General features: G+C 47.1%; 4 protein-coding genes across 5 annotated transcripts; 3 read left to right on the forward strand and 1 right to left on the reverse strand.

Moving 5' to 3' along the window:
* The first annotated feature begins 2,564 nt into the window (after positions 1 to 2,564).
* LOC9632594 (pentatricopeptide repeat-containing protein At1g62670, mitochondrial) lies at positions 2,565 to 5,544 on the forward strand. Its single transcript, XM_002967110.2, has 2 exons — positions 2,565 to 5,113; positions 5,172 to 5,544. The coding sequence occupies exon 1, from the start codon at positions 2,565 to 2,567 to the stop codon at positions 5,019 to 5,021; it is 2,457 nt and encodes an 818-aa protein (XP_002967156.2). The 3' UTR covers positions 5,022 to 5,113; positions 5,172 to 5,544.
* A 490-nt stretch (positions 5,545 to 6,034) lies between these two features.
* On the forward strand, positions 6,035 to 8,206 carry LOC9636092. The gene is made up of 2 exons (XM_002967111.2): positions 6,035 to 6,158; positions 6,611 to 8,206. Exon 2 carries the CDS (start codon positions 6,620 to 6,622, stop codon positions 8,057 to 8,059), a length of 1,440 nt encoding a protein of 479 aa, XP_002967157.1. The 5' UTR covers positions 6,035 to 6,158; positions 6,611 to 6,619; the 3' UTR covers positions 8,060 to 8,206.
* A 239-nt stretch (positions 8,207 to 8,445) lies between these two features.
* LOC9636093 (ribosome-binding ATPase YchF) lies at positions 8,446 to 10,798 on the forward strand. 2 transcript variants are annotated; one of them, XR_002992025.1, is made up of 13 exons: positions 8,446 to 8,704; positions 8,815 to 9,003; positions 9,082 to 9,135; positions 9,228 to 9,338; positions 9,394 to 9,456; positions 9,504 to 9,758; positions 9,877 to 10,023; positions 10,080 to 10,107; positions 10,175 to 10,245; positions 10,306 to 10,365; positions 10,438 to 10,507; positions 10,571 to 10,638; positions 10,724 to 10,798. XR_002992025.1 is itself a non-coding variant. In XM_024672013.1 (12 exons), exons 1-11 carry the CDS (start codon positions 8,465 to 8,467, stop codon positions 10,504 to 10,506), a joined length of 1,287 nt encoding a protein of 428 aa, XP_024527781.1. In that variant the 5' UTR covers positions 8,446 to 8,464; the 3' UTR covers position 10,507; positions 10,571 to 10,772. The 2 variants fall into 2 exon arrangements, 1 of the variants encoding a protein (XP_024527781.1); XM_024672013.1 differs by having other exon boundaries at positions 10,571 to 10,772.
* Positions 10,727 to 12,926, reverse strand: LOC9636094 (SUN domain-containing protein 2). The gene is made up of 2 exons (XM_002967473.2): positions 11,351 to 12,926; positions 10,727 to 11,241 (listed from the first exon to the last, which is right to left on the reverse strand). The coding sequence occupies exons 1-2, from the start codon at positions 12,222 to 12,224 to the stop codon at positions 10,919 to 10,921; spliced, it is 1,197 nt and encodes a 398-aa protein (XP_002967519.1). The 5' UTR covers positions 12,225 to 12,926; the 3' UTR covers positions 10,727 to 10,918.
* Positions 12,927 to 19,958: the final 7,032 nt, after the last annotated feature.

Raw genomic sequence — 19,958 nt, forward strand, 5'->3', positions numbered from 1 at the left:
AAAGGACCGTATCAGGTGTTGCGGCAAGTTGGACCGCAAGTTTATGAGGTTCGGCATGACGTTCAGCAGGCTGATCCTCCGGAGATTGTGCATGTGCAGCGGTTAAAACGCTTCATACAAAGGGATCAGGAGCAATTAATACCGTCTACAGATCCGCCGATGCCTCCTCCTAACGTTCCTCCAGATCCCGGCCCATCTACAAGAGAACCCTGACGGCCTTCCATTATTCCGAGAGGAGGGGATGATGTGAGGGCCAAGTGTACGGTTACGATGCCGTATACTAATATTAGCGTAGTGGATTTTGGTAGCCGTCGGATTGGTTTCAATCCAGACCACTCGCTCCTGTATATAAGCTAGGGTTTTTGGGCTAATTGATATGCACATTTCTGTATTCCCTTTCCATATTCCATGCACTCACAATGCTTTAAATTCAAAAAGAACACTTTATAATTAAACTTAATATTTTTCTCAAGAGTTCTTAAAACAAAAATTACAAATACTTAGTTGAAAGACAATATGCTCAAAGGCATTGCATTTGAAAGAAAAAGTTAAATAGGTTAGCATTAAGTAACAATATTCTTATCATGGGTTTAGAGTTCTTAGTTTTGGAGTTGTAAACAAGGTGGATTCAAATGCTAAACTTTGAATCCATCTCTACAAAGTTTAGTATTTGATTCCACCTTCTTGTTTACAATCTATAACTTAGTAAATAAATCCATCACTATAAAATCTATAACTTAGATTTTATAACACTATTAATATAAAATACAAGGAAAGAAGGCAAACTTCATAGAAAATCAATTCCATATTATTGTTTATATATTTTTATATGAAACTACATCATAAATAAGAGAAGTCTAACTCTAATAAATAGCATTAATATAGTAAAAAACATTTAGTGGATGTTTGTTTTTCAGACACTGAATTTAATATTAATACAATACTTTAAATTAAGTGTAAATTAGGAGCTATTTTAAGTACGTTATTATCTGATAAACTAGTGTAGAATAGGAAACCACCAAGATGATAATCAATAATTATTGCTGCTAAGAATTTGAGACTGTTATTTTACTTGAATATAAGTTTGTTATATTAATTTGTTAAATCCTTCTAAAGTAGAAGATAAATATTGGTTAATAAAAATATTGCTACTAAAAATATTTATTTAATTACTAAACTTTTAACAAGAATATTGTTTCATGCCTAAACTTGAGAGTAAGGGAGCCATTGTTGTTGATTGGAATAATTTTGGAGCATTTTGTTTTCTTTTAGTTTCTTTGCTCATTCTCTCCTTTTTGAAGAAAGCTTAAGGTTTTAACTGTTTGGTGGCCTTATTGTTTGATGTGGTTGTTCTTTCTATGACTCTCAATCCTTTTTGTATATTAACTCCTTAGTAACCTGTTTTTTTATAAAAGTGTTTTGAGTGGCTTCATTTTTCTTCATCTTATTCCTAAGCACTACAGGTTATTTCAACAAAATATTTTTCATGTTTGTATTTTCCTAGAGCTTGACTTTCACTATTCATCCTCTCATTTATTTCACTGTCTTATCTCTCTTTTCTATAAACATTTCCTTCACCTTATGTTTAATTTGTCCCAAGAGTTTTTCCCTTTCAGTTTTTCCTCTAATTCCTATTCTTTTTTCATTCCATTTAGTTTCTCTTCCTAATAGCCAAACTACTTGTCCACCTCTAGTTGCCTATTTCAACAGCCATGATTCTAGATTTTTTATTTTAGAATCTAAGTCTAGACCTTAAGTCTAGGTAGTCACTTATGATTTTGAAAATCTATTAAGATAGCTTCACATTAAAAGGAATAGAATTTTATTTAGAATAAAATGTATTTTTTTTCCACCTTATACTACACTATCTCTTTTTTTCATATTACTATTATTACTATTATTGTATACGTCCAATCGGCAAGAGGGCTATGTCTCTCTACACATTCATTTGATTCGTCTATGATTGGTCTCTTAAGTTTCCTTATGTATTTTCTATGGCATATCTAGTGCTAGTCATTTTTGTTTGAGTTTCCAAGTGTATAATAAAAGCTTGGAAGGAGATAATACATTTCATCCTCTCCAAGAGCCACTAACATTACAAATGTAAGAATCAGCTTGACATAAGATCAACCGTGTAAACACATAAAGAATAAATAAATTGCTACGCGTTGCATGTAGCAACGCTTGGTTTGCTTAATGGTAGTTTTATTATTACTTATTAATCTAATTGATCAAATAAAGTTTATAATCATAAGCATGTTAGTGATTTATAAACACAAGATTAATCTTATTGCATATCAACCATTAGATAATAGAATAAAAAAGAATATACTAGAAAGGGTTTAGGAAAGCTTATAAATTATAAACATGTTTATAAATTATAAATACCAGATTAATCTAAATGAATACCAACCGTTAGATGGTAGAATATCCCAGAATATCCAAGCATATTCTAGGTATATTTACTACCATCCCAGTCCCCCTATAGGTTTGCTTAAGCAAACCAAAAATCAAAATAGATTATACCGCATTTTGAGGCTAATGTGGCGCGCAGGGTTTATGTTATGGCTGCAGCATCAGCGCTGCCACTGCGCGCCTCGGCGTTCAATCCCTCCTCGCCATCCACAGGGCTATGCTCCTCCTCTTTCCAGCTCAATGCGGCGCTGGGACATCCATCTTCTTCTCCATCTCCTAGGGTTTCCCAGCAGCAAGAAATCCCGGCGCCAAGGCCCGACAGGGCGCGGTTCGAGAATCCCAAGTCCCCATGGCGACGTCCCGACAGGGTCTCCAGCATTCCCATGGATTTGCAGCCGATCCTGGAAGCTCTCGATGCCGTGAGGCCGGGAGATGATCTGGACGATGCTCTGGCCGGGCGAGTCGAGAATCTAGGGCCGGACAAGGCTGGCAGAGTGATGCAGTGCATGGACAAGCCGGAGCTCGTCCTCCTCTTCTTCGATTGGGCGCGATCGCGAGTCGGCCACAATGTCTTTAGCTGCAACTGCGCTCTCGACATGCTGTGCCGGCTCAATCGCCGTCAAGAAGCTCTGGCGCTCTTCCGCAACGCCATGGCCAGGATTTGTATGCCCAACAAGTTCACGTATGGCATCTTGATCCGGGGATTTTCCTCTGCCGGTGATTTGGACATCGCCATCCAGCTCCTCGAGGAGATGAAAAGCAACGGGTTTGAGGGCAATGCCGTTGTCCACACCACTCTCATGAAGGGACTGTGTGATGCAGGTCGTGTGGTGGAAGCGCTGGAGCACTTTCGAGCCATGGCCAAGGACTGTGCTCCCGACGTGATGACTTACACCGCGCTCGTCCATGCGCTCTGCAAGGCTGGGAAGTTCGATGAAGCCCAAGGTATGCTCCGCGAGATGATCGCCAGAGGCTGTGCTCCTGACACGGTGACTTTCAGCACACTGATCGATGGGCTCTGCAAGTTTGGGAGCGAAGAACAGGCATTTCGGGTGCTCGAGGATGTTATACAGCGTGGGATGGGTAACAGCGATGCCGCTTTCGAGACCATCATCCAGAGGCTGTGCAACAAGTACAACTCTGTGGAGCTGGCCTCCAAAGTTTTGGGAGTGGTGATCGCGAAGGGCTTCACGCCGACTGTTCTAATGTTCAATCTCGTCATCAACGGGTTCTGCAAGGCCAAGGATCTCGACAGCGCGTACAAGCTCCTCGAGGTGATGATCGAGAAAGGCTGCGTGCCAAACGTCTTCACCTTCACGATCTTGATCACTGGACTTTGCAAGGCGAACAGGGTCGGAGAAGCTCAGCAGCTTCTGGAGAAGATGGTGACGGGGGGCTGCTCGCCAAACGTCGTGACTTACAGCACGGTTATAAACGGGCTTTGCAAGCAAGGTCAGGTTGACGACGCCTATGAGCTCTTCCAGCTTATGGAAAGAAGGAACTGTCCGCCCAACGTTGTCACGCACAACATTCTTATCGATGGGCTTTGCAAGGCCAAGCGGATCGAGGAGGCGCGCCAGCTTTACCACCGGATGAGAGAAACAGGCTGCGCACCGGATATCATCACCTACAACAGCCTGATAGATGGTTTGTGCAAGAGCTTCCAAGTCGACGAGGCATTCCAGCTTTTCCAGACGATCCCGGAGAGTGGTGTGTCCGCGGCCAACGCAGTCACTTACAGCACGCTGTTCCATGGTTACGCTGCGTTGGGCAGGATGGCGGACGCTTGCCGAATTTTTTCCATGCTGGTCGACAAGGGGTTCTCACCCGACTTGGCAACGTACACCAGCTTGATTCTCGAGTACTGCAAGACATCGAGAGCGGTGGAAGTCGTAGAGCTCGTGGAAGAAATGGCATCCAAAGGCTTTCCTCCCAGAGTCAATACGTTAAGCGCTGTTCTTGGGGGGCTCTTTGAAGGAAACCACACGGAGAGAGCCATACAACTCTTCGATTCTATGGCCGCTAGAGGCTGCACCGACGATGCTCTCATCTACAACTTAGTTGTCGAAGGCATGGCAAGAGCAAGCAAGCACAACAAGGCACTTGCTGTCCTGGAGCAAGTGATTGACAAGCGGGACCGTAAGTTTAATCCGAGCTCCTCAGCCGTGGACGCGCTGGTAGAATCACTGTGCCAGGTGGGAAGAACAGACGACGCCAAGCAGCTACTTCACAAAATGTCCGAGAGAGGCTTTGCAGCGGCAGTCTCGTCGTATAACGGGCTTCTCTCTGGACTGTCGAGGCTCCAAAGGTGGGACGAAGCTACTCAAGTCTTCGAGGCTATGGTTTCAGCTGGTCCGGCACCCGAGATCTCCACGGTTAACGTGGTCATCTCGTGGCTATGCAGTGCCGCAAAGGTGGACGACGCGTACGAGCTCGTCCAGAGAATGTCCAAGCTCGGCTGCTGTCCAGACATCGAGACTTGCAACACTCTCATCGGGGGCTACTGCAAGTCGGGCCGAGCCGACTTGGCTCGAAAGCTTTTGGAAGAAATGACCGAGGCGGGCCTAGAACCAAACGATACAACACATGATCTCCTGGAGTGTTAATCTTCGTCCCTCAACACACTTGGATTCTCAAAGGACCGACAGCTCACAAGGAGCTGCTGAACTTAGTTCTCTTCGATTGGTAACGAGCTCAGGTAAGAACTCAAGAACTTTCTTTGAATGTATGATATTAACAAGTTTCTATGTGATCAGGCAGTAGCTATGAACCATGACACGGTTATAGACTTCTTCCGGGTTGAGGATCACGCGGGGAAAGTTTGGCGTTGGGGAAGCCTCGAGTCTCCAGCATATTTGGAGTAGACAGCCCCGCCTTTCCCTTGAATGCTCACTATCTGGTTACCGGAGTAGAACTGGACTCGTGGCTGGTTCGTCCACACTTCCATCGTTCTCGTGCTGGCAGGATCTTCCAGGGTGACGGCGTCGTCGTCTCGAATGGTTTTATCCAAGGCGAAGGATAGTTAAATGTCATTTCCCTAAACAGAACCGTTAGATTAAAAAAATCAAAGATTTCGTGTTAAACACCAACAGGAACAAATAATATTAAATAAATTGCTACGTGTAGTAATTTTATTATTACTTATTAATTTAATTGATTAAATAAAGTTTATTATTATAAGCATGTTTGTAATTTATAAACACAAGATTGCATATCAAACATTAGATGATAGAATAAAAAAGAATATACTATAAAGGGTTTAAGAAAGCTTATAGATTATAAACATGTTTATAAATTATAAATACAAAATTAATTTAAATGAATAACAACCGTTAGATGGTAGAATATTCGAAAATATTTAAATATATTTTAAATATATCCACTACCATCCCAATCGTTTGCTTAAGCAAACCAAAAATTACTGTAAATAACAAGTATATATATATATATATATATGGGATTTTAATATAAAAAAGGAGCCAACACGTCACTAAATATTGACGATCCAACACCGCTTTCTTTTGAGCGGAATATCCTACTTTAGTCAAAGGGGTTGATATGACTGACGGATGGTCAAAGACGTTGCTCACTGGGGAAGAACAAAACCCCTATTTCCATTTCTACTTCTCTCGCTTCTGGCGGGCGCTCGTGTTCCTCGCGATTGGATGCGCGCGCTCTCAAATTCGCCTCACATTTCGGTGGCCGGCGTGGATTTCCCTCCTGCGCGACGGCGGTTTCCCGAGGTTTGTGCTCGATCCTAGAGAGTCGAGTCGAGAGCTGCGAAATTCGTCTCCTGTTCCCCAGAGAACACGATTGTAGGGTTAGCAGTGCCTCCTGTGGCGGTCTAGGCAGCGAGATTTCCTCTGGCCGAGCGAGAGGCTACATGGTTTCACTGTTGAGTCGTTTTTTTTTCAATTCTTTTTTCCCGGAGCCTCGTCTGGTCTTTGTTTAAACGCTACACGTCTCCTTATGACATATTCATGGTCTTCAGGGGTCACTGTGGCAGCTTCCTGTGCTAGACGAATCTAAAAAACTGTTTTCTAGTCTAGTTTTTCTGCTCGGGTCTCCAGCTTTTCCTTTTTGAGCCGTGAGCTTTATCTCCGCAATATCCCTTCGTAACGCTCTTGAAGCGCTTCTTCTCTGTCCAAACCATCTCTTGTGTCTGAGAGCTCTAGTGTTTTTCTTGCTTTTCTAGCTGTGAGCGATGGCGTCGTCCGAGTTTCCGAATGGTTTTGCTCCTTTCACCGCCGAGCACCCGCCCGTGCGGGGCCAGGCTGCTGCAAACGGTGCTCCCGCCAGCGCTGCTGGCGGCATTCTGGAAGTGGAAGTTCACCAAGCTCGCAACCTCCACAACATTTGCATTTACGCCAAGCAGGACGTGTACGCCAAGCTATCGCTCAACGACGCCGCCGGCGGGAGCGGGCCAACAGCGTTCTACACGGAGGTGGTCGACAAAGGAGGTAAAGATCCAGTTTTCAACCAGAAGTTTTGCACTTCTCTCGTGCAAAGTGACCGTGCTTTGAGGTGCGAGGTGTGGATGGCCAGCAAGATGCGCGACTATCTCCAGGACCAGCTTCTGGGGGCAGTCACCATACCGCTGTCCACACTGGTCGGGAAAGACAAGGAGTTTAACGAGTTTGAGCTCTCGTCCACGGAGCTGTTCCACTCACCGGCAGGAAGCATCACCATGAGTCTCAAGTTTGAAGAGATCACGAAGCTCGGTGACAAGGCAAGCCCAGAAGAAAGCAACGATTGCGAGGTGACGGTGTGCAACTCCACCACCTCGAACCTCTCGGCCAGCAGCCTCGACGGCATAGACTCCAAGGTGGTGGCTTTTGCGGACCTTGCCGACGCTCGGGAGGACGAGGAGCTCGTCTCGGATTTCATCCAGAGGAAACAGAATGTGGAAGCGGCTGCCAAGGACGATGGTATCTACACAGGTCCTCCGTTTCTCAAGCTCGACTGCTCGGCTGTGAGGAAGAGTTTAGCAGCGGAGGAGGCGCGGTCGGAAGATGAAGTTCCGGAGCTGGACGACGAGCAGTCGGTGGTAGAACAAGGGACGGATAAACTCTTCTCGGCTCCAGCAGCTTGCGGCGGTGAGAAGGAAAACATCTCCAAGCCCGGACTCAAGCAGCTAGACGTTCCGGCGAGCCCATCGTTGCTGGAATCGTCCGTCAGTAACGGCGTAACTCCCACTCCCAGCTCGAAGCCGAAGGAGGATCTCTCCATCAGCAAGGCGGACGAGGAGAAACATGGCAGAGCTGCGGAGCTCGGCGGTGGTGGACAGGGCGGAGTAATGAGGGACGAGGAGGCCGCAAAGTTTGGTTTCGTGAGCAAGCCTGTGATCCAGCCGGAGCCGAGGATAATGCAGCAGGAGATCATGGACATGTACACCAGGAGCATGCAGCAATTCTCCGACGCTCTTGCAAAGATGCAGCTCCCGGTGGACGAGAACGGATTGATCAAGCTGGACGAGGCCGCCTCCTCGGAGACGACTAACAGCAAAGACACCAAGAACACGAATGACAACAACAACTCTAGCAGTGGCTCCGAGAGGAGTGGTGAGAGCAGCGGTGGAGGTAAGAGAAACTTGACTAGTTCTAATACGCCCAGGGTCTTCTATGGCAGCCGAGCTTTCTTCTAAACTTTCAGGGAGAGATCAGATCAACACACTACTTTTTTCCTTCTTTTTTTTTTTTCTCTCCACAGAACGATACAAATCGAGCATCCAGTGCTAAAATCCTGTGTACAGTTCTTACAGACGTCTATGAAAAAAATATTTCCAGTGTAAGTCTCACAAGCTCTTTATTTCACGAGGATCGATCAACACCACTGTGACAACGAGTTGAAAAATTTGACGCTTCCACATGGTAGAATAATTTCCTTGTTCCAGAGATACCAGGCTTTGGGATTTTAAAACAATTGAGGTTTCTTAAAGCGGCGTTCCCCGGATTCGAACACAAACCACCTCGTGGTTGGCTTTCCCGGGATTCGAACCCCGGACCTAGGGATAGAGATAAACCCCCAAGGTTTTCTTCTGGAGGGAGGGATGCCTAGATTACTTGGCGCTAGGCCAGCGGTGGCATTCTTCTCTTCCTCCTCGTCCCTGACATCGTCATCGGTGTCGCTATGGATTTCTCCAGGAATTGGTGGCAATGTGGGGCTTTTCCCGCGCCAGCACGCCCTATGGCTGTTCCGGCGAGGAATGTCCTCCAAGATCAGCATGAGCTTGCGCTCCGGCATCGTAGGGCTCCCTAATGTCGGCAAATCCACGCTCTTCAATGCTCTGGTACGTAAGCAGAATTTAAAATGTGTCTAGGCTGGTGGTTTCTTCTTGTTTTTGTTTCTTACTTGCCTAGTGCTAGCTATATCTTGGATTTCTTCTCTTTGTTTTTGTAGGTAGAGAATGCCAAAGCTCAGGCAGCGAATTTTCCCTTCTGCACGATTGAACCGAATGTTGGAATTGTGGCAGTTCCAGATACTCGCTTGAGCGTGCTCACCGATATAAGTAGCTCCAAGCAAACTGTGCCCGCTAGCATGGAGTTTGTGGACATTGCTGGGCTCGTCAAAGGTGCGAGTAAAGGTGAGGTAAGAGTTTTTTTTTTTTTCCACTTTCTAGTGACACAAACAACCAGTTCAATAACTATCCATTGTGTGATCGTGTAGGGCCTTGGTAACAAGTTTCTTCAGCACATACGTGAAGTTGACTCGATTGTCCAGGTAAGTTTCCTTTCTCCATTTTCTTTTTTTCGCTCTTAAATATTGTTTCTCTCTTTTCTCTTCATTTCCCTTTCACTGTGTGCTTTCGGCAGGTTGTGAGGTGTTTCGACGACTCGGACATCCTCCATGTCAATGGGAAAGTTGATCCGGAGGCAGACATTGACATTATCAACTTGGAGCTTGCATTTTCTGATATCGCACAGGTCTAACCTCAAGTTGCAAGTTTTGTTGTCATCTAAATGAGATTTTCTCGTCCAGATCGAGAAAAGATTGGAGAAGCTTAAAAAGGGGAGAGCTAAAGATCCACAAACCAAAGCCAAGGTTCGCATGGGTAAAACAATCCTATGAAGGATAACGCGGTTTTTCAGGAAGATATGGAAGCTGCTGCACTAGAGAGGATAAACGAGGCTTTACTGGCTGGAAAGGCCGCAAGAACCGTCGACCTTTCCAACGATGAGAGGAAACAAGTCCAACAGTTGTGTCTACTCACGATGAAACCCGTTATATATGCTGCCAACGTAGCTGAGACAGACCTCGGAGACCCTTCTAAAAACGAGTACGTTCAGAGGGTTGTGAAGACAGCTGCTGATCTCGGCTCCGAAGCAGTGGTTGTTTCTGCTCAAGTAATTCTCTCCTCCTCATGGAATTGTGTATGCATTATTTCATTGTTTTCGTGTGTACGTCTTTCGTATTCCATTTTTTAGGCTCTGATATTTTCTTTGTCTTTTCTTCTCTAATCAGGTAGAATCGGAGCTTGCGGAACTTGATGCCAAGGAGAGGAAAGAGTTTTTGGAGTCACTTGGAGCAGCTGAAGGTGGACTTGGATCTCTTGTTAAAGCAACTTACAGCCTTCTGGGATTACGGACGTACTTCACCACCGGAGAAAAGGTTCATGTGCTAGTGGTATACGAACGAATCCTAAACCTTCTCACACTGATATGCAGGAGACCAAGGCATGGACGATCAAGTCAGGTACTTTTGACAGGCTTTTTTGCTTAACAAGATGGTGAGTGGAGAGCTCGTCATTGACACATCACAGGCATGACTGCGCCCCAAGCAGCGGGCGTAATACATTCGGATTTTGAGCGTGGATTCATAAGAGCTGAGACGGTAATTTGGAGGAAAGGATTCGTTTCCTCAAATCTTGAAGTCTTGCGTTCTCCCGTGCAGGTTGCCTACAAAGATTTCGTATCGGTTGGCTCGCTACAGGCCGCGAGAGAGAAGGGACTGGTGAGCCTTGCTTGCTTTTTCTTTTTGCCACAGTTCTGACCCGCTGAATTTTCATATGTGCTAATTGCACAGCTAAGATCAGAAGGCAAAGACTACGTTGTACAGGAAGGCGACGTGATGCTCTTTCGTTTCAACGTGTGAGGTACTATTTTCCCTCAGTCTAGAGGAGTAGACATCCGTCAATTCCTTCTCTCTTTTTTTCCAGGATTGCTGCTCAATCGAAGGCAGTCATACTCATCATGTGTACCTTGGTCTGATAGTAACCTCTCGTTGGTGGGCACTTTTTTCACGTAGTTATGAAGCAAAAAACAGTGGTAACCATCGAGAGGATGTAACCTCGTCTCTCTTTTTTTTCCAGATCTTACAGAGGAACAACGCGGAAGAAATTAAAGAAAAACGGTTAAAGATACAGCAGTTCAGCCGACAGGCTGAGAAAAAAATTTCAGGGAAAAAATCACGGAAAAGAAAAAGAAAAAATTAATCTTCGAGTGGCGGCCGGTGGTCAGGTAAGAATAATCAACAAGAAAGAAAGAAGGAAACGAGATTAGAGCAGTCAGCCTGGAGGTTGCTGTCGATCTGAGACGAGCGTGAGGATCGCATTGGCGAGATTGTTGACGGCCGCGATGAGTCCTTCCATGCCTTGGCGGCTGATCTCGGTCTTGGCCTCTTCCAAGCCGAGCTTGCGTTCCTCGAGTCCAAGCAAGTCCCTGTGACGCTTATCCTTTTTCTCTTCGCAGGCTAGCAGCGTTTGCGAGAGCTCGTAGGCGCTCTTTGACACCGTCGGGGCCAAGCCTTGTTCTCGGGAAACTTTGCGACGCTTCCCCGACGGCGATCGCTCCATTTCGCTGCCTTCGCTCTCGGTGCTCTTCGAAACCTCTGGAGGAGGGAAAAGAAGAAAACCAAAGTGGTGGAGGTCAAACAATGTTTAGCGTTCATCATGCAAAGAAAATTCCAAGCAAAAAGCATAAGATGCAAAAAGAGATACCTGTAGCTTGTTGGAGTGGAACTCCAGCAGCAGCACTACTTGGTCCAGGCAAGTGAACTTGAGAAAAAATATGTTGTTGTTGATGGTGATGTTGCTGGTGTTGGTGGAGTTGATGGATTTGTTGCTGTTGTTGTTGGGGGTGAAGGGGAATCTGCTGCGGGAACGGCTGCTGAACCTGCTGTTGAACCTGAACCTGAGCCTGAGCCTGCTGCTGCAGCAGAGGCCGTGGTCTCTTGTCCACAACTTCGTGAAGGGCCTCGTAAACCTGGATGATCATGTTTGACGGCAGCCCTCGCTCTTTCCTCTCGTGCTTCTCCAGCTGCCAGTAGCTCTTTTGATTCACCACGGGAGCAGCCCCAGCAGCAGCAGCAGCAGCAGCCGAAGAGGATGATCCGGCCATCACTTTGGACTCAAACTCCCTCACCTTCTTGTAGTCCCGGAGAAGATTGTCCCACTTGTCGTTGCACTGGTTCTGGCTGCGCTGGCACCCTTTCCTCCAGCAGAAGTTCTCCACCCATTTCCACCGGAACTCGGCCGATTTGCCTTTCTCCTTGTCCCCGCCCTTGAGCCGCCTCTCGTCGTCCATCTTCTTGGCCTGGATGAGGATCATCGTCTCCTGGAGCGTCCAGTTGCCCTTCCTGTATTCCCGGCTTCCCCCGCCTCCACCCCGGCTGCTGTCCAAGGCCTCGAGTTGCTGCTGCTGCTGCTGCTGCTGCTGTTGCGGCTGCTGTTGTTCGATCTCAAGTGTTGGCGGCGGCGGTGGCGTTGCTGCTGCTGCTGCCCCTGATGCTGGTGATGTCAATCCTGCTGAGGACGATGATGCTGCTGCAACCACAAGTGGGACAATTGCACTGGCGGTGCCTTGATCAGCCATGCATAAGTCCTCCCCACCCCACCCCACCAAAAGAATGCTTTTGCTGATCCTAGTGATGCTACTGACTTTTTGAGTGTGTACTACTGCTGCTGCTACCTATGGAGCATTTGCGTTGAGGGGAGGCTGACCATGCCACAAATCCAATTTCCCCTTGCTTTCACGATCCCACCCACATGAATCAATGATGATGCTGATCTTCCAGCTGAATCCCTTGAATCCAACCCACAGGAGAAGAATCATTTGAGAAATGAATGCGTGTTGTCTCTTCTTGTGCTTCTTCTTCTTCCCAATCATCAATCAAGTGGCTGGTGTTGGCTTTTTCGGTTCTGTTCTTGAGATAGGAGCAGAATTGATAGATCACCAGCAGCAGCCCAACGAACCCAAAACCATTTCCCGGCCAGCCAGCAAGCCATCCATCAGCAGCAGCAGCAGCAGCAGCAGCCGCGAAAAGCAATATAAAGACTCAAGAAAAAAACTATGCCCAGGGAAAATAAAAACCAGTGTGTGTGCAAGGTTTGACACTTCCGCTTCTCCTTCCCTCTTCTCCTTTTTGATTCTTTTCCTTTGAACGGCCTTTGGCTTTGCTTATTGGTGCACCTAATGAATGAGAGAAAGGAGAAAGAACAAGAACAAAAGGAGAAGAACAAGGAGATGCCAACAACTATACTACTCTAGAAATGCAGTCCACCACCACCACCACCTCCACCACCACAGTGTGTGTCCATGGTACTACAAAAGGCCTGCCCACCACTGCCATCTTTGCTGTTTTCATACAAAAATCATCAAGCACTTCCCTGGGCAAGGAGAAGCAAGAAAACAAAAAAATATAAATGTCAAGCAAGGAGAAAACGAAAAGACACCACCACTGCTGCTGCTCCAGCTGCCGCCCCTTCCCCTCAAGGTTTGTGCTTCTCAATGTGCTCTGTTCCTCCACCTGAGCATACCCCTCTTTTGCTTTAGCTCCTCCCCTCCCTGCTGCACCACCAAGCCTGGATCCCATCTTCCATATCAAGTGTGTGCTGGAAAGGGAGGAGAGAAGAGGGGGGAGCTTGTTCTCACACAACTGGCTAGCACTCTTCCTGGAAGATTGGATTGGGAATGATCATGAATTGAGGATTTTCAAATGCAGCTTCTGATTGATCAAGAGAAGGGATAGATAGGCCCAGGCTGTGAGAAATCCCTCCACCCCATTTTACTATCCTCACTACCTAGGTAAGTAGCTGAATGTTCAGCCCTGTCCCTGTAAGAATTTATTTAAAGTTTTTTAAGTAGATAGCTGAAAGGGACTAAAAGAGCTCAAAGGAGAGAGCTCCAGCCAGCCATCCAACAACAACACCATCACCACAGCAGCAGAAGGAACCAGAGCACCACCAGCAGTCAAGTCAGTTATCTCAACCCCTCTCCAAATCCACTCCACCATCATTCACCATCATCATCATCAACTTGAACATCATAGAGCTCTAGAGGCACAGAAGCATCCAAGGCATATTCATACTTTCTGCCAGCTCAAATGACCATACATATGCCAGTTCTCACTTCTGCTTCTTCAGTGGAAATGCAAAATCCAGTTGGTAGAAATTGATGTGTGGCTGAAAGTTCTTCATTTTGTTTTCACTCTCTGTGTTGTAACCTGTTGCTCTTTGACCGATACCTCATGATCAATAGTCATGAACCACATGCACATGGCCTCTCTCTTTTAAAACTATCAACATCTCCATTCTTTCCTTGTGCTAAGAACAAATAGTTGTGTTAATTGCTAGAAAATCCATTGTCTAATCCCATGACTAAACAATATCTCTATCTACTATGACAACTTAATATGAACCGAAACGTGAAAAGCATTTGTGCAATGCTCTTTCTTGAGAGGTTGACAAATCACAAACTCATTTAATGTTGTGCCCCTACCAACCTCGTCTTCTAGATAAGTTGCTAATGCGAACATAATCATTGTTAGGGATGGAATTAGCATGGGCATTCCGATGCATGGTTATCATCAAGCACGGCGAATCTAGGCCAGCGTGACTAGATTTTGCCGGGTGGCGAGAATCCCGCGCAATTCAACCTAGGCCACCTTTCCATTCTCAGAGTAGGAGTAAAAGAAATGGTCATCTACTTATAGTAATCCTCTAATGCAAAATTAATAGTAAACATGAGAAACTAGGGCAACTGCTTGTACTTGAAACAAGGGGCGAGCCAGCAAGCATTTGCTCTTTGTTGCATGCATTTTGGTTTTCCAACTCAATTTTACTCTCTTTTATTTTCCATGTGCACCACAAATGTTGAATAATGCTGCTGATCATGTGTTGATAATCATTGCGCTCCGACAAAGGGATTGATCCCCCCTTTCTCGATAAACAACAACGCGAAAGCAAAGCCCTTGAAACAAGGTGGCAGGCGAATATTCGGGCGCTTTTGCGAGCCTCCAGCGTCGCAGCAAAGTGGAATGTCCTGCTGCCCTGCCGTGCAGACAACAAACAACAAACTCGTTGTCAACTTTGGAGCCAGAGCTTGAAGTGAAAACATCCAAAGTCTTGTTTTTAATGAGGCCACCACCACCCACAGTAATCATGGAGCAATTCCAGGATCTGTGGTACGCCCGGTTGCACGGAATAATCAAATCCTTGGGAGATTCCACTAAACCAAAACTTAAGGATTCGTGATCATGCACCACCACAAGATACTTGTTTCATAGTGGCGAGAATGCGACTTTGTTTTGCTGCTGCTGTTCAAGGAAACATGGGGGTGATGCTCGTACACAGAGATCGTACGCCAGGATCAATCTGGCCGCTGTCAACCTCTGGGTTCCCCACATATTATAGCACCATCGCTCTGTTTCGCTGCAGAAAGGTCGGTAGTCTGGCTATTTATCTTCCAGGGAAAACGCACTACTTTTTGACTCTTCAGTCAAATCCAGGTCCAGAAACCTTTGAAATCAGGAATCATATAGTTGATTTCTTTAACGATGATACGTTTTGTCAAACAGCATTATGGAGACTACTGTGAACGCGCTCAGCCGGATTTTCTATGGAATGGAAGAGCTCTAGCTTCAATGTCCGTAACGCGACACACAGGCTCCAAACAGCTCAACATCTCAACAGGATATATCAGAGCTGCGAGCACTGCAAGGCTTTCAAAGACCGGCCCACGACCAAAAACACCCAACCAAAGTGTCACATCCCCTTACACAAACGCACAGCTAATTTCTCCTCTTTTGGTCTTCACGCAGCAAACACCGACGAACGATCCATCCACAGATTATATCATATAAATTCCTGAAATATTTTATGTATATATACTTGGAGCGAAGCTGTCATGAAAGAAAACTCTTGCTCCTCTACTGAAGAAGTGTTTGGACACCACCCATAAAAGAGTTGTCTGTGTCGCTATTTCTGACCCCTTCAAAAAAGATGACTGCTCCACTCAATTCACTCCACCAGCACTCTTCAAACACATCAGGAAAAAAGAGGCCACAACGAAAAAGATATCAAAGTTTCAAGGACCCTGTTCTGTTTGTATTTTATACACATATATACAGATTTTTCAAACTGACAGTGTATAATCTGTACTGCTGGTCAAGAAAAGGGGAAAACTCTTGTAGGATTTCACAGCGAAAAACTAACGAACAGCCAGGAACATTCATAGCTTGTCTTGGGCAATCACATTAAATCTGGAAAAGTGACCCCTCTTGCATGGAGTAAAAACCATGTCAATAGGTAAGAATGATCTTGGGATCAAAGGAATAGACCACGCCCTCGGCGTACGTCTATACGACACTGGCTATTGATCGATCCATTGATAGCTATGCCATACAGCGTATATCACGAGGATTTCTCGGTCAAACTGGCGTATATGCATGGGTAGTATCTCTAAACGTAATTTGCTAAGTTGTCCGAAAATGCGTGAAAGCGATTTAAAAGGGTCTAACGAAAATATGGCGCGCGGCTGTCCAAAATTTAAAATAGTACGAGCGTACGGAACTAGCGTGCTAGTTTAGGGTTGCCGCCTTTCCACCCCACGGAGCTGGAGCTCGCGTTCTTTCTCGCGATCGTGAGATGCTTGCCCGGGGTAAGTTCGCGCACGCAAGGAAATCTGGGTCGTAAAGCTGCCGGATTTCGTAGGGATGGAGCAAATCGATCGCATAGCGAGGATCTTTAGGGGAATGGAGCTCAACGAGGCGGCGTTCAGGCGGAGGTATGCCATCGCTCCCGGAGAGCCGATAAAGAGCTTGTTTGACGAGGAAAGTGTCCGGCTTGGCGCTGCCAGGGCTCTAGAGGTTCGTCTCTTCTTCTTTGTCTTCGTTTTTCACGTCTAGCTCTCTTTCTTTTCTTTCTTCGTAGGAATACCAGGGAAACCTGGAAACGATCCAAGCCAGGGGCTACAAGCCTGTGATACGTGAGGTTCTCCTTTTGAAGAGATGCGTCGAGAACAAGGTGGCGCGTGTCGCTGCTCCGAGACCACTCTTGCAACAAGCGTCCTGGCCGCTGACTCGAATCGGGAAAAAGAGGAAGCGAGTTGCTCCTTTGACGAGATGCTCTCGATTCAAGCCACGGCTGGGCGAGGAGGAGGCCGAGCAGGATGCTGAAAACTTGGATGCCTCGCATGAAGCACACAGGAACGTCCAGGAGAACATTCCCATGCTCGCTTTGCCTTCGACTTCTGCCGAAGAGCATCACAAGGACGGGCAGGAAAGCTTTGCAAACTTTGCGTCAACTTCTATGCTAGAGGATGAGGAGTTGCTGGAGCTCGGGGACTTACGGGATCTTGGGGGCTTACAGGAGTTTCAAGAGCTGAAAGAGCTCGAGGATACTTGTGATATGGAACAGGAGTCTTGTGATACTGGCTTTCCACCAGGATTTCCACCACCAGTTCCGGTTCGTCAAGCTTACGAGTGGAAGATAGTTGCTGAAGATGTTCCAAAGAGCTGCGAGCTATCGGATCTAAAGGCACTGGTTCATGGCCGATTTGAGGCTGTTCCGGAAGAGGCTGAGCTCGTCATGGTTTCACGCGACGGGAATGCTGCAGAGTTTAAGTTCGTATCAGGGGTGGTGGCTGAGCTCTTCTTCGAGGCTTGCATGTTGAGCCCGCCTTACGTCAAGGAGAAGGAGCTCGATATTCGAAGGCTTTACTCGCCTATGGAAATTCTCTCCATGGACTTTCTGTCTCAGAGGTGCGGAGATTTGCTCGTATACTTTCGGGGACCGAGCAAAGACTGGACGGAGAATAGCCTCAAGCAACACTTCAAGAAAATCTTGCCGGAAGAGGAAGTTGGCGAGATCATCGACTCGATGGATATTTCTCCCGAGGGGACGGATGCACTTTTGGGTATGGGGTCGGAGGTCGTGGCAGATTTGATATTCTACAGGTGTGGTAAAAACAGGTCTCTGGACTCCATCTCCATGGGTTCCTTCCTCTGTCGCAGCAACACAGCGCCGAGAGATAAAGTGGAGCCTCTCATCGAAGCTGAAAGATTGAACTGGCCGGTCGAGCTTGGAAACGTGAAAAATGATATCGAGGAGGCTGCAAAAGAGCCGGGAATCAAGGGTCTTGAGATCGTATGTTCTCCCGGGTCCGATAATGTTGCTCCTCAACTCGGGGCGGCTGAAGACCTTCCTCAAGAAAGCAAAACGTTTTCCGCCAAGGACTGCAATGGTCGGACTAACACTGGAGAACTCGCGCTGGAGTCGCTCGACAAGACGAGCACTCACGCTACTCGCCTGGAGAGACCGAAGTCTTACAGAACACTCGCAAGACTATCGAACGTGAAACTAATGGTGGTCAATCTGCTCGCGGAAGATGATATTGGAAGCGTGGAAATGTTCTTCCAGTGCCTCCTCCGAGAGATCAAACCAGACGAGAGCTGCAAGGTTTGTATCTCCCGGTGGCCCAACGCTGTTGTGTACTGCAGCTCCGAGGCTGCCGCGGATGCCATCATGGACGTCTACGTTGACGAGCCGGACAAGTTCCTTCTCGGAGGTTTGCCGCTTCGAATCTTCCGACACGCCGATTACTGCCGACCGGGTGCTGTCAACAAAACCAGTGGCGTTGTCAACGACGAGAAGACGGATGCAATCAGAGTGTCGGGCCTTCCCAAGCTTCCAGGAGATTTAGTCAAGGGAGCTTTGTGCGAGTTGCTGGACAGGACGTTTGCATCGAACAGCTCGGTCAGAGAATACGGCAAGGAGCTGCTGAAGAAGTTTTTTCAGACGGGCGACAAAGCCTTCATCAACTTCTACTCGGTTGCTGCTACGGAAGCGGTGCTTGCGCTGGAGCATCCTATCAAACTTGGTGGTACAGCTCTCAGCTTTGCGCGTAAGAAGGATTTGAGCTTTAGGCAGCAGGGACAAACGGAGAGAAACCGTAGTGGTCATGGAGCAAGTCCAAAGCAGGAGGGATACTCGAGCTCCAGAGAACATCCTACTATCGACCGCAGGCGGCTGGAGTCCGCTCGTTGGGAAGGAGAGGGTTCTTTTGGCGAGATGCAGCGTCACTCTATGCGGCGAGAGTGCTCAACTGAGGGGGAAAGAGATCGTTCTTTCGGCAAGATGCAGCGTCACTCTATGCGGCGGGAAAGAGAGTGCTCAACTGAGGGGGAGCGTCACTCTATGCGTCGGGAAAGAGAGTGCTCAACCGAGGAGCGACATCTTTGTTCCATACGTCGGGAGAGAGGCCATTCTCTGCGAGAAAGAGATGAGTCCATCGACGAGAGGCGGTGTCAACCATGCTCCAGGCCCCGGAAGAGTGATCACTGGCATCGGCGGAAGAGTGACGATGGCATGCAAGGAGATCATCTCAATTGGGAAAGAGATCCTTATGCGGATGATCTGTGGAGGCGACGGCAGGTCGAGTACCATTCTGGATACAAGGACGAACGTCACGAGAGGTACATTTACTTTGACGGAGCCGAGCGTGATTACTACTATTCTAGCACCGTGATCGACAGGGATGATCGCGGATGCAGCAGGAAGCGCTATGTGGAGTACGCTGGCCACGATCATCGCGAGTGGAGTAGCGAGGCTTGGTTTTCACCAGACAACGTTTTACTGTAATCGAATTTTAAACATAGAGGAATATGCTTAACAGAATCTAGAGCGAATATCTCAGGAATCCTTCACCCTTACGAATATTCTTAGCGCGATCTCAGCCGTCCCTCTTCGTTACACGTGTCTGGACTAGATTTTCTCCCGCTTAAAAGGGTTCTATTTGTTTTGGAGAAGCTGTGTGCGCCGCCGCGGCTTGGCGCTGGAAGCCGCTTGTCGAAATGCAGGTAAGAGCGCGCTTCTTCTCCTTGAATCGATCATCTTCTCCATGAATCGATCATCTTCTCCTTGAATCGATCATCTTCTCCTTGAAATCGATCATCGTCTTCTTGAATCGATCATCGCATATCGGCGATCGATTCTACCAGCTCCGGCCATTCCCTGCATGTTTTCTTTGTGCCGATGTCCATGCGTTCTTTCTTTCTCTCGAAATATTTCTCAATCGGGGGTTTGTCCGTCCGTGTGTTCTTTCGGCCAATGCTTCTATTTCTCAATCGGCCGATCCGGCTTTGTTCGTCCGTGCGTTCTTTCGGTCGATCCTTCTTTCTCTCGATTCGGCTTTGTTCTTCCGTGCGTTCTTTCGGTCGATCCTTCTTTCTCTCGATTCGGCTTTGTTCTTCCGTGCGTTCTTTCGGTCGATCCTTCTTTCTCTCGATCCGGCTTTGTTCTTCCGTGCGTTCTTTCGGTCGATCCTGCT

The sequence above is a fragment of the Selaginella moellendorffii genome, unplaced genomic scaffold, assembly GCF_000143415.4.
Source record: "Selaginella moellendorffii unplaced genomic scaffold, v1.0 SELMOscaffold_8, whole genome shotgun sequence".
Lineage (NCBI taxonomy): Eukaryota > Viridiplantae > Streptophyta > Lycopodiopsida > Selaginellales > Selaginellaceae > Selaginella > Selaginella moellendorffii.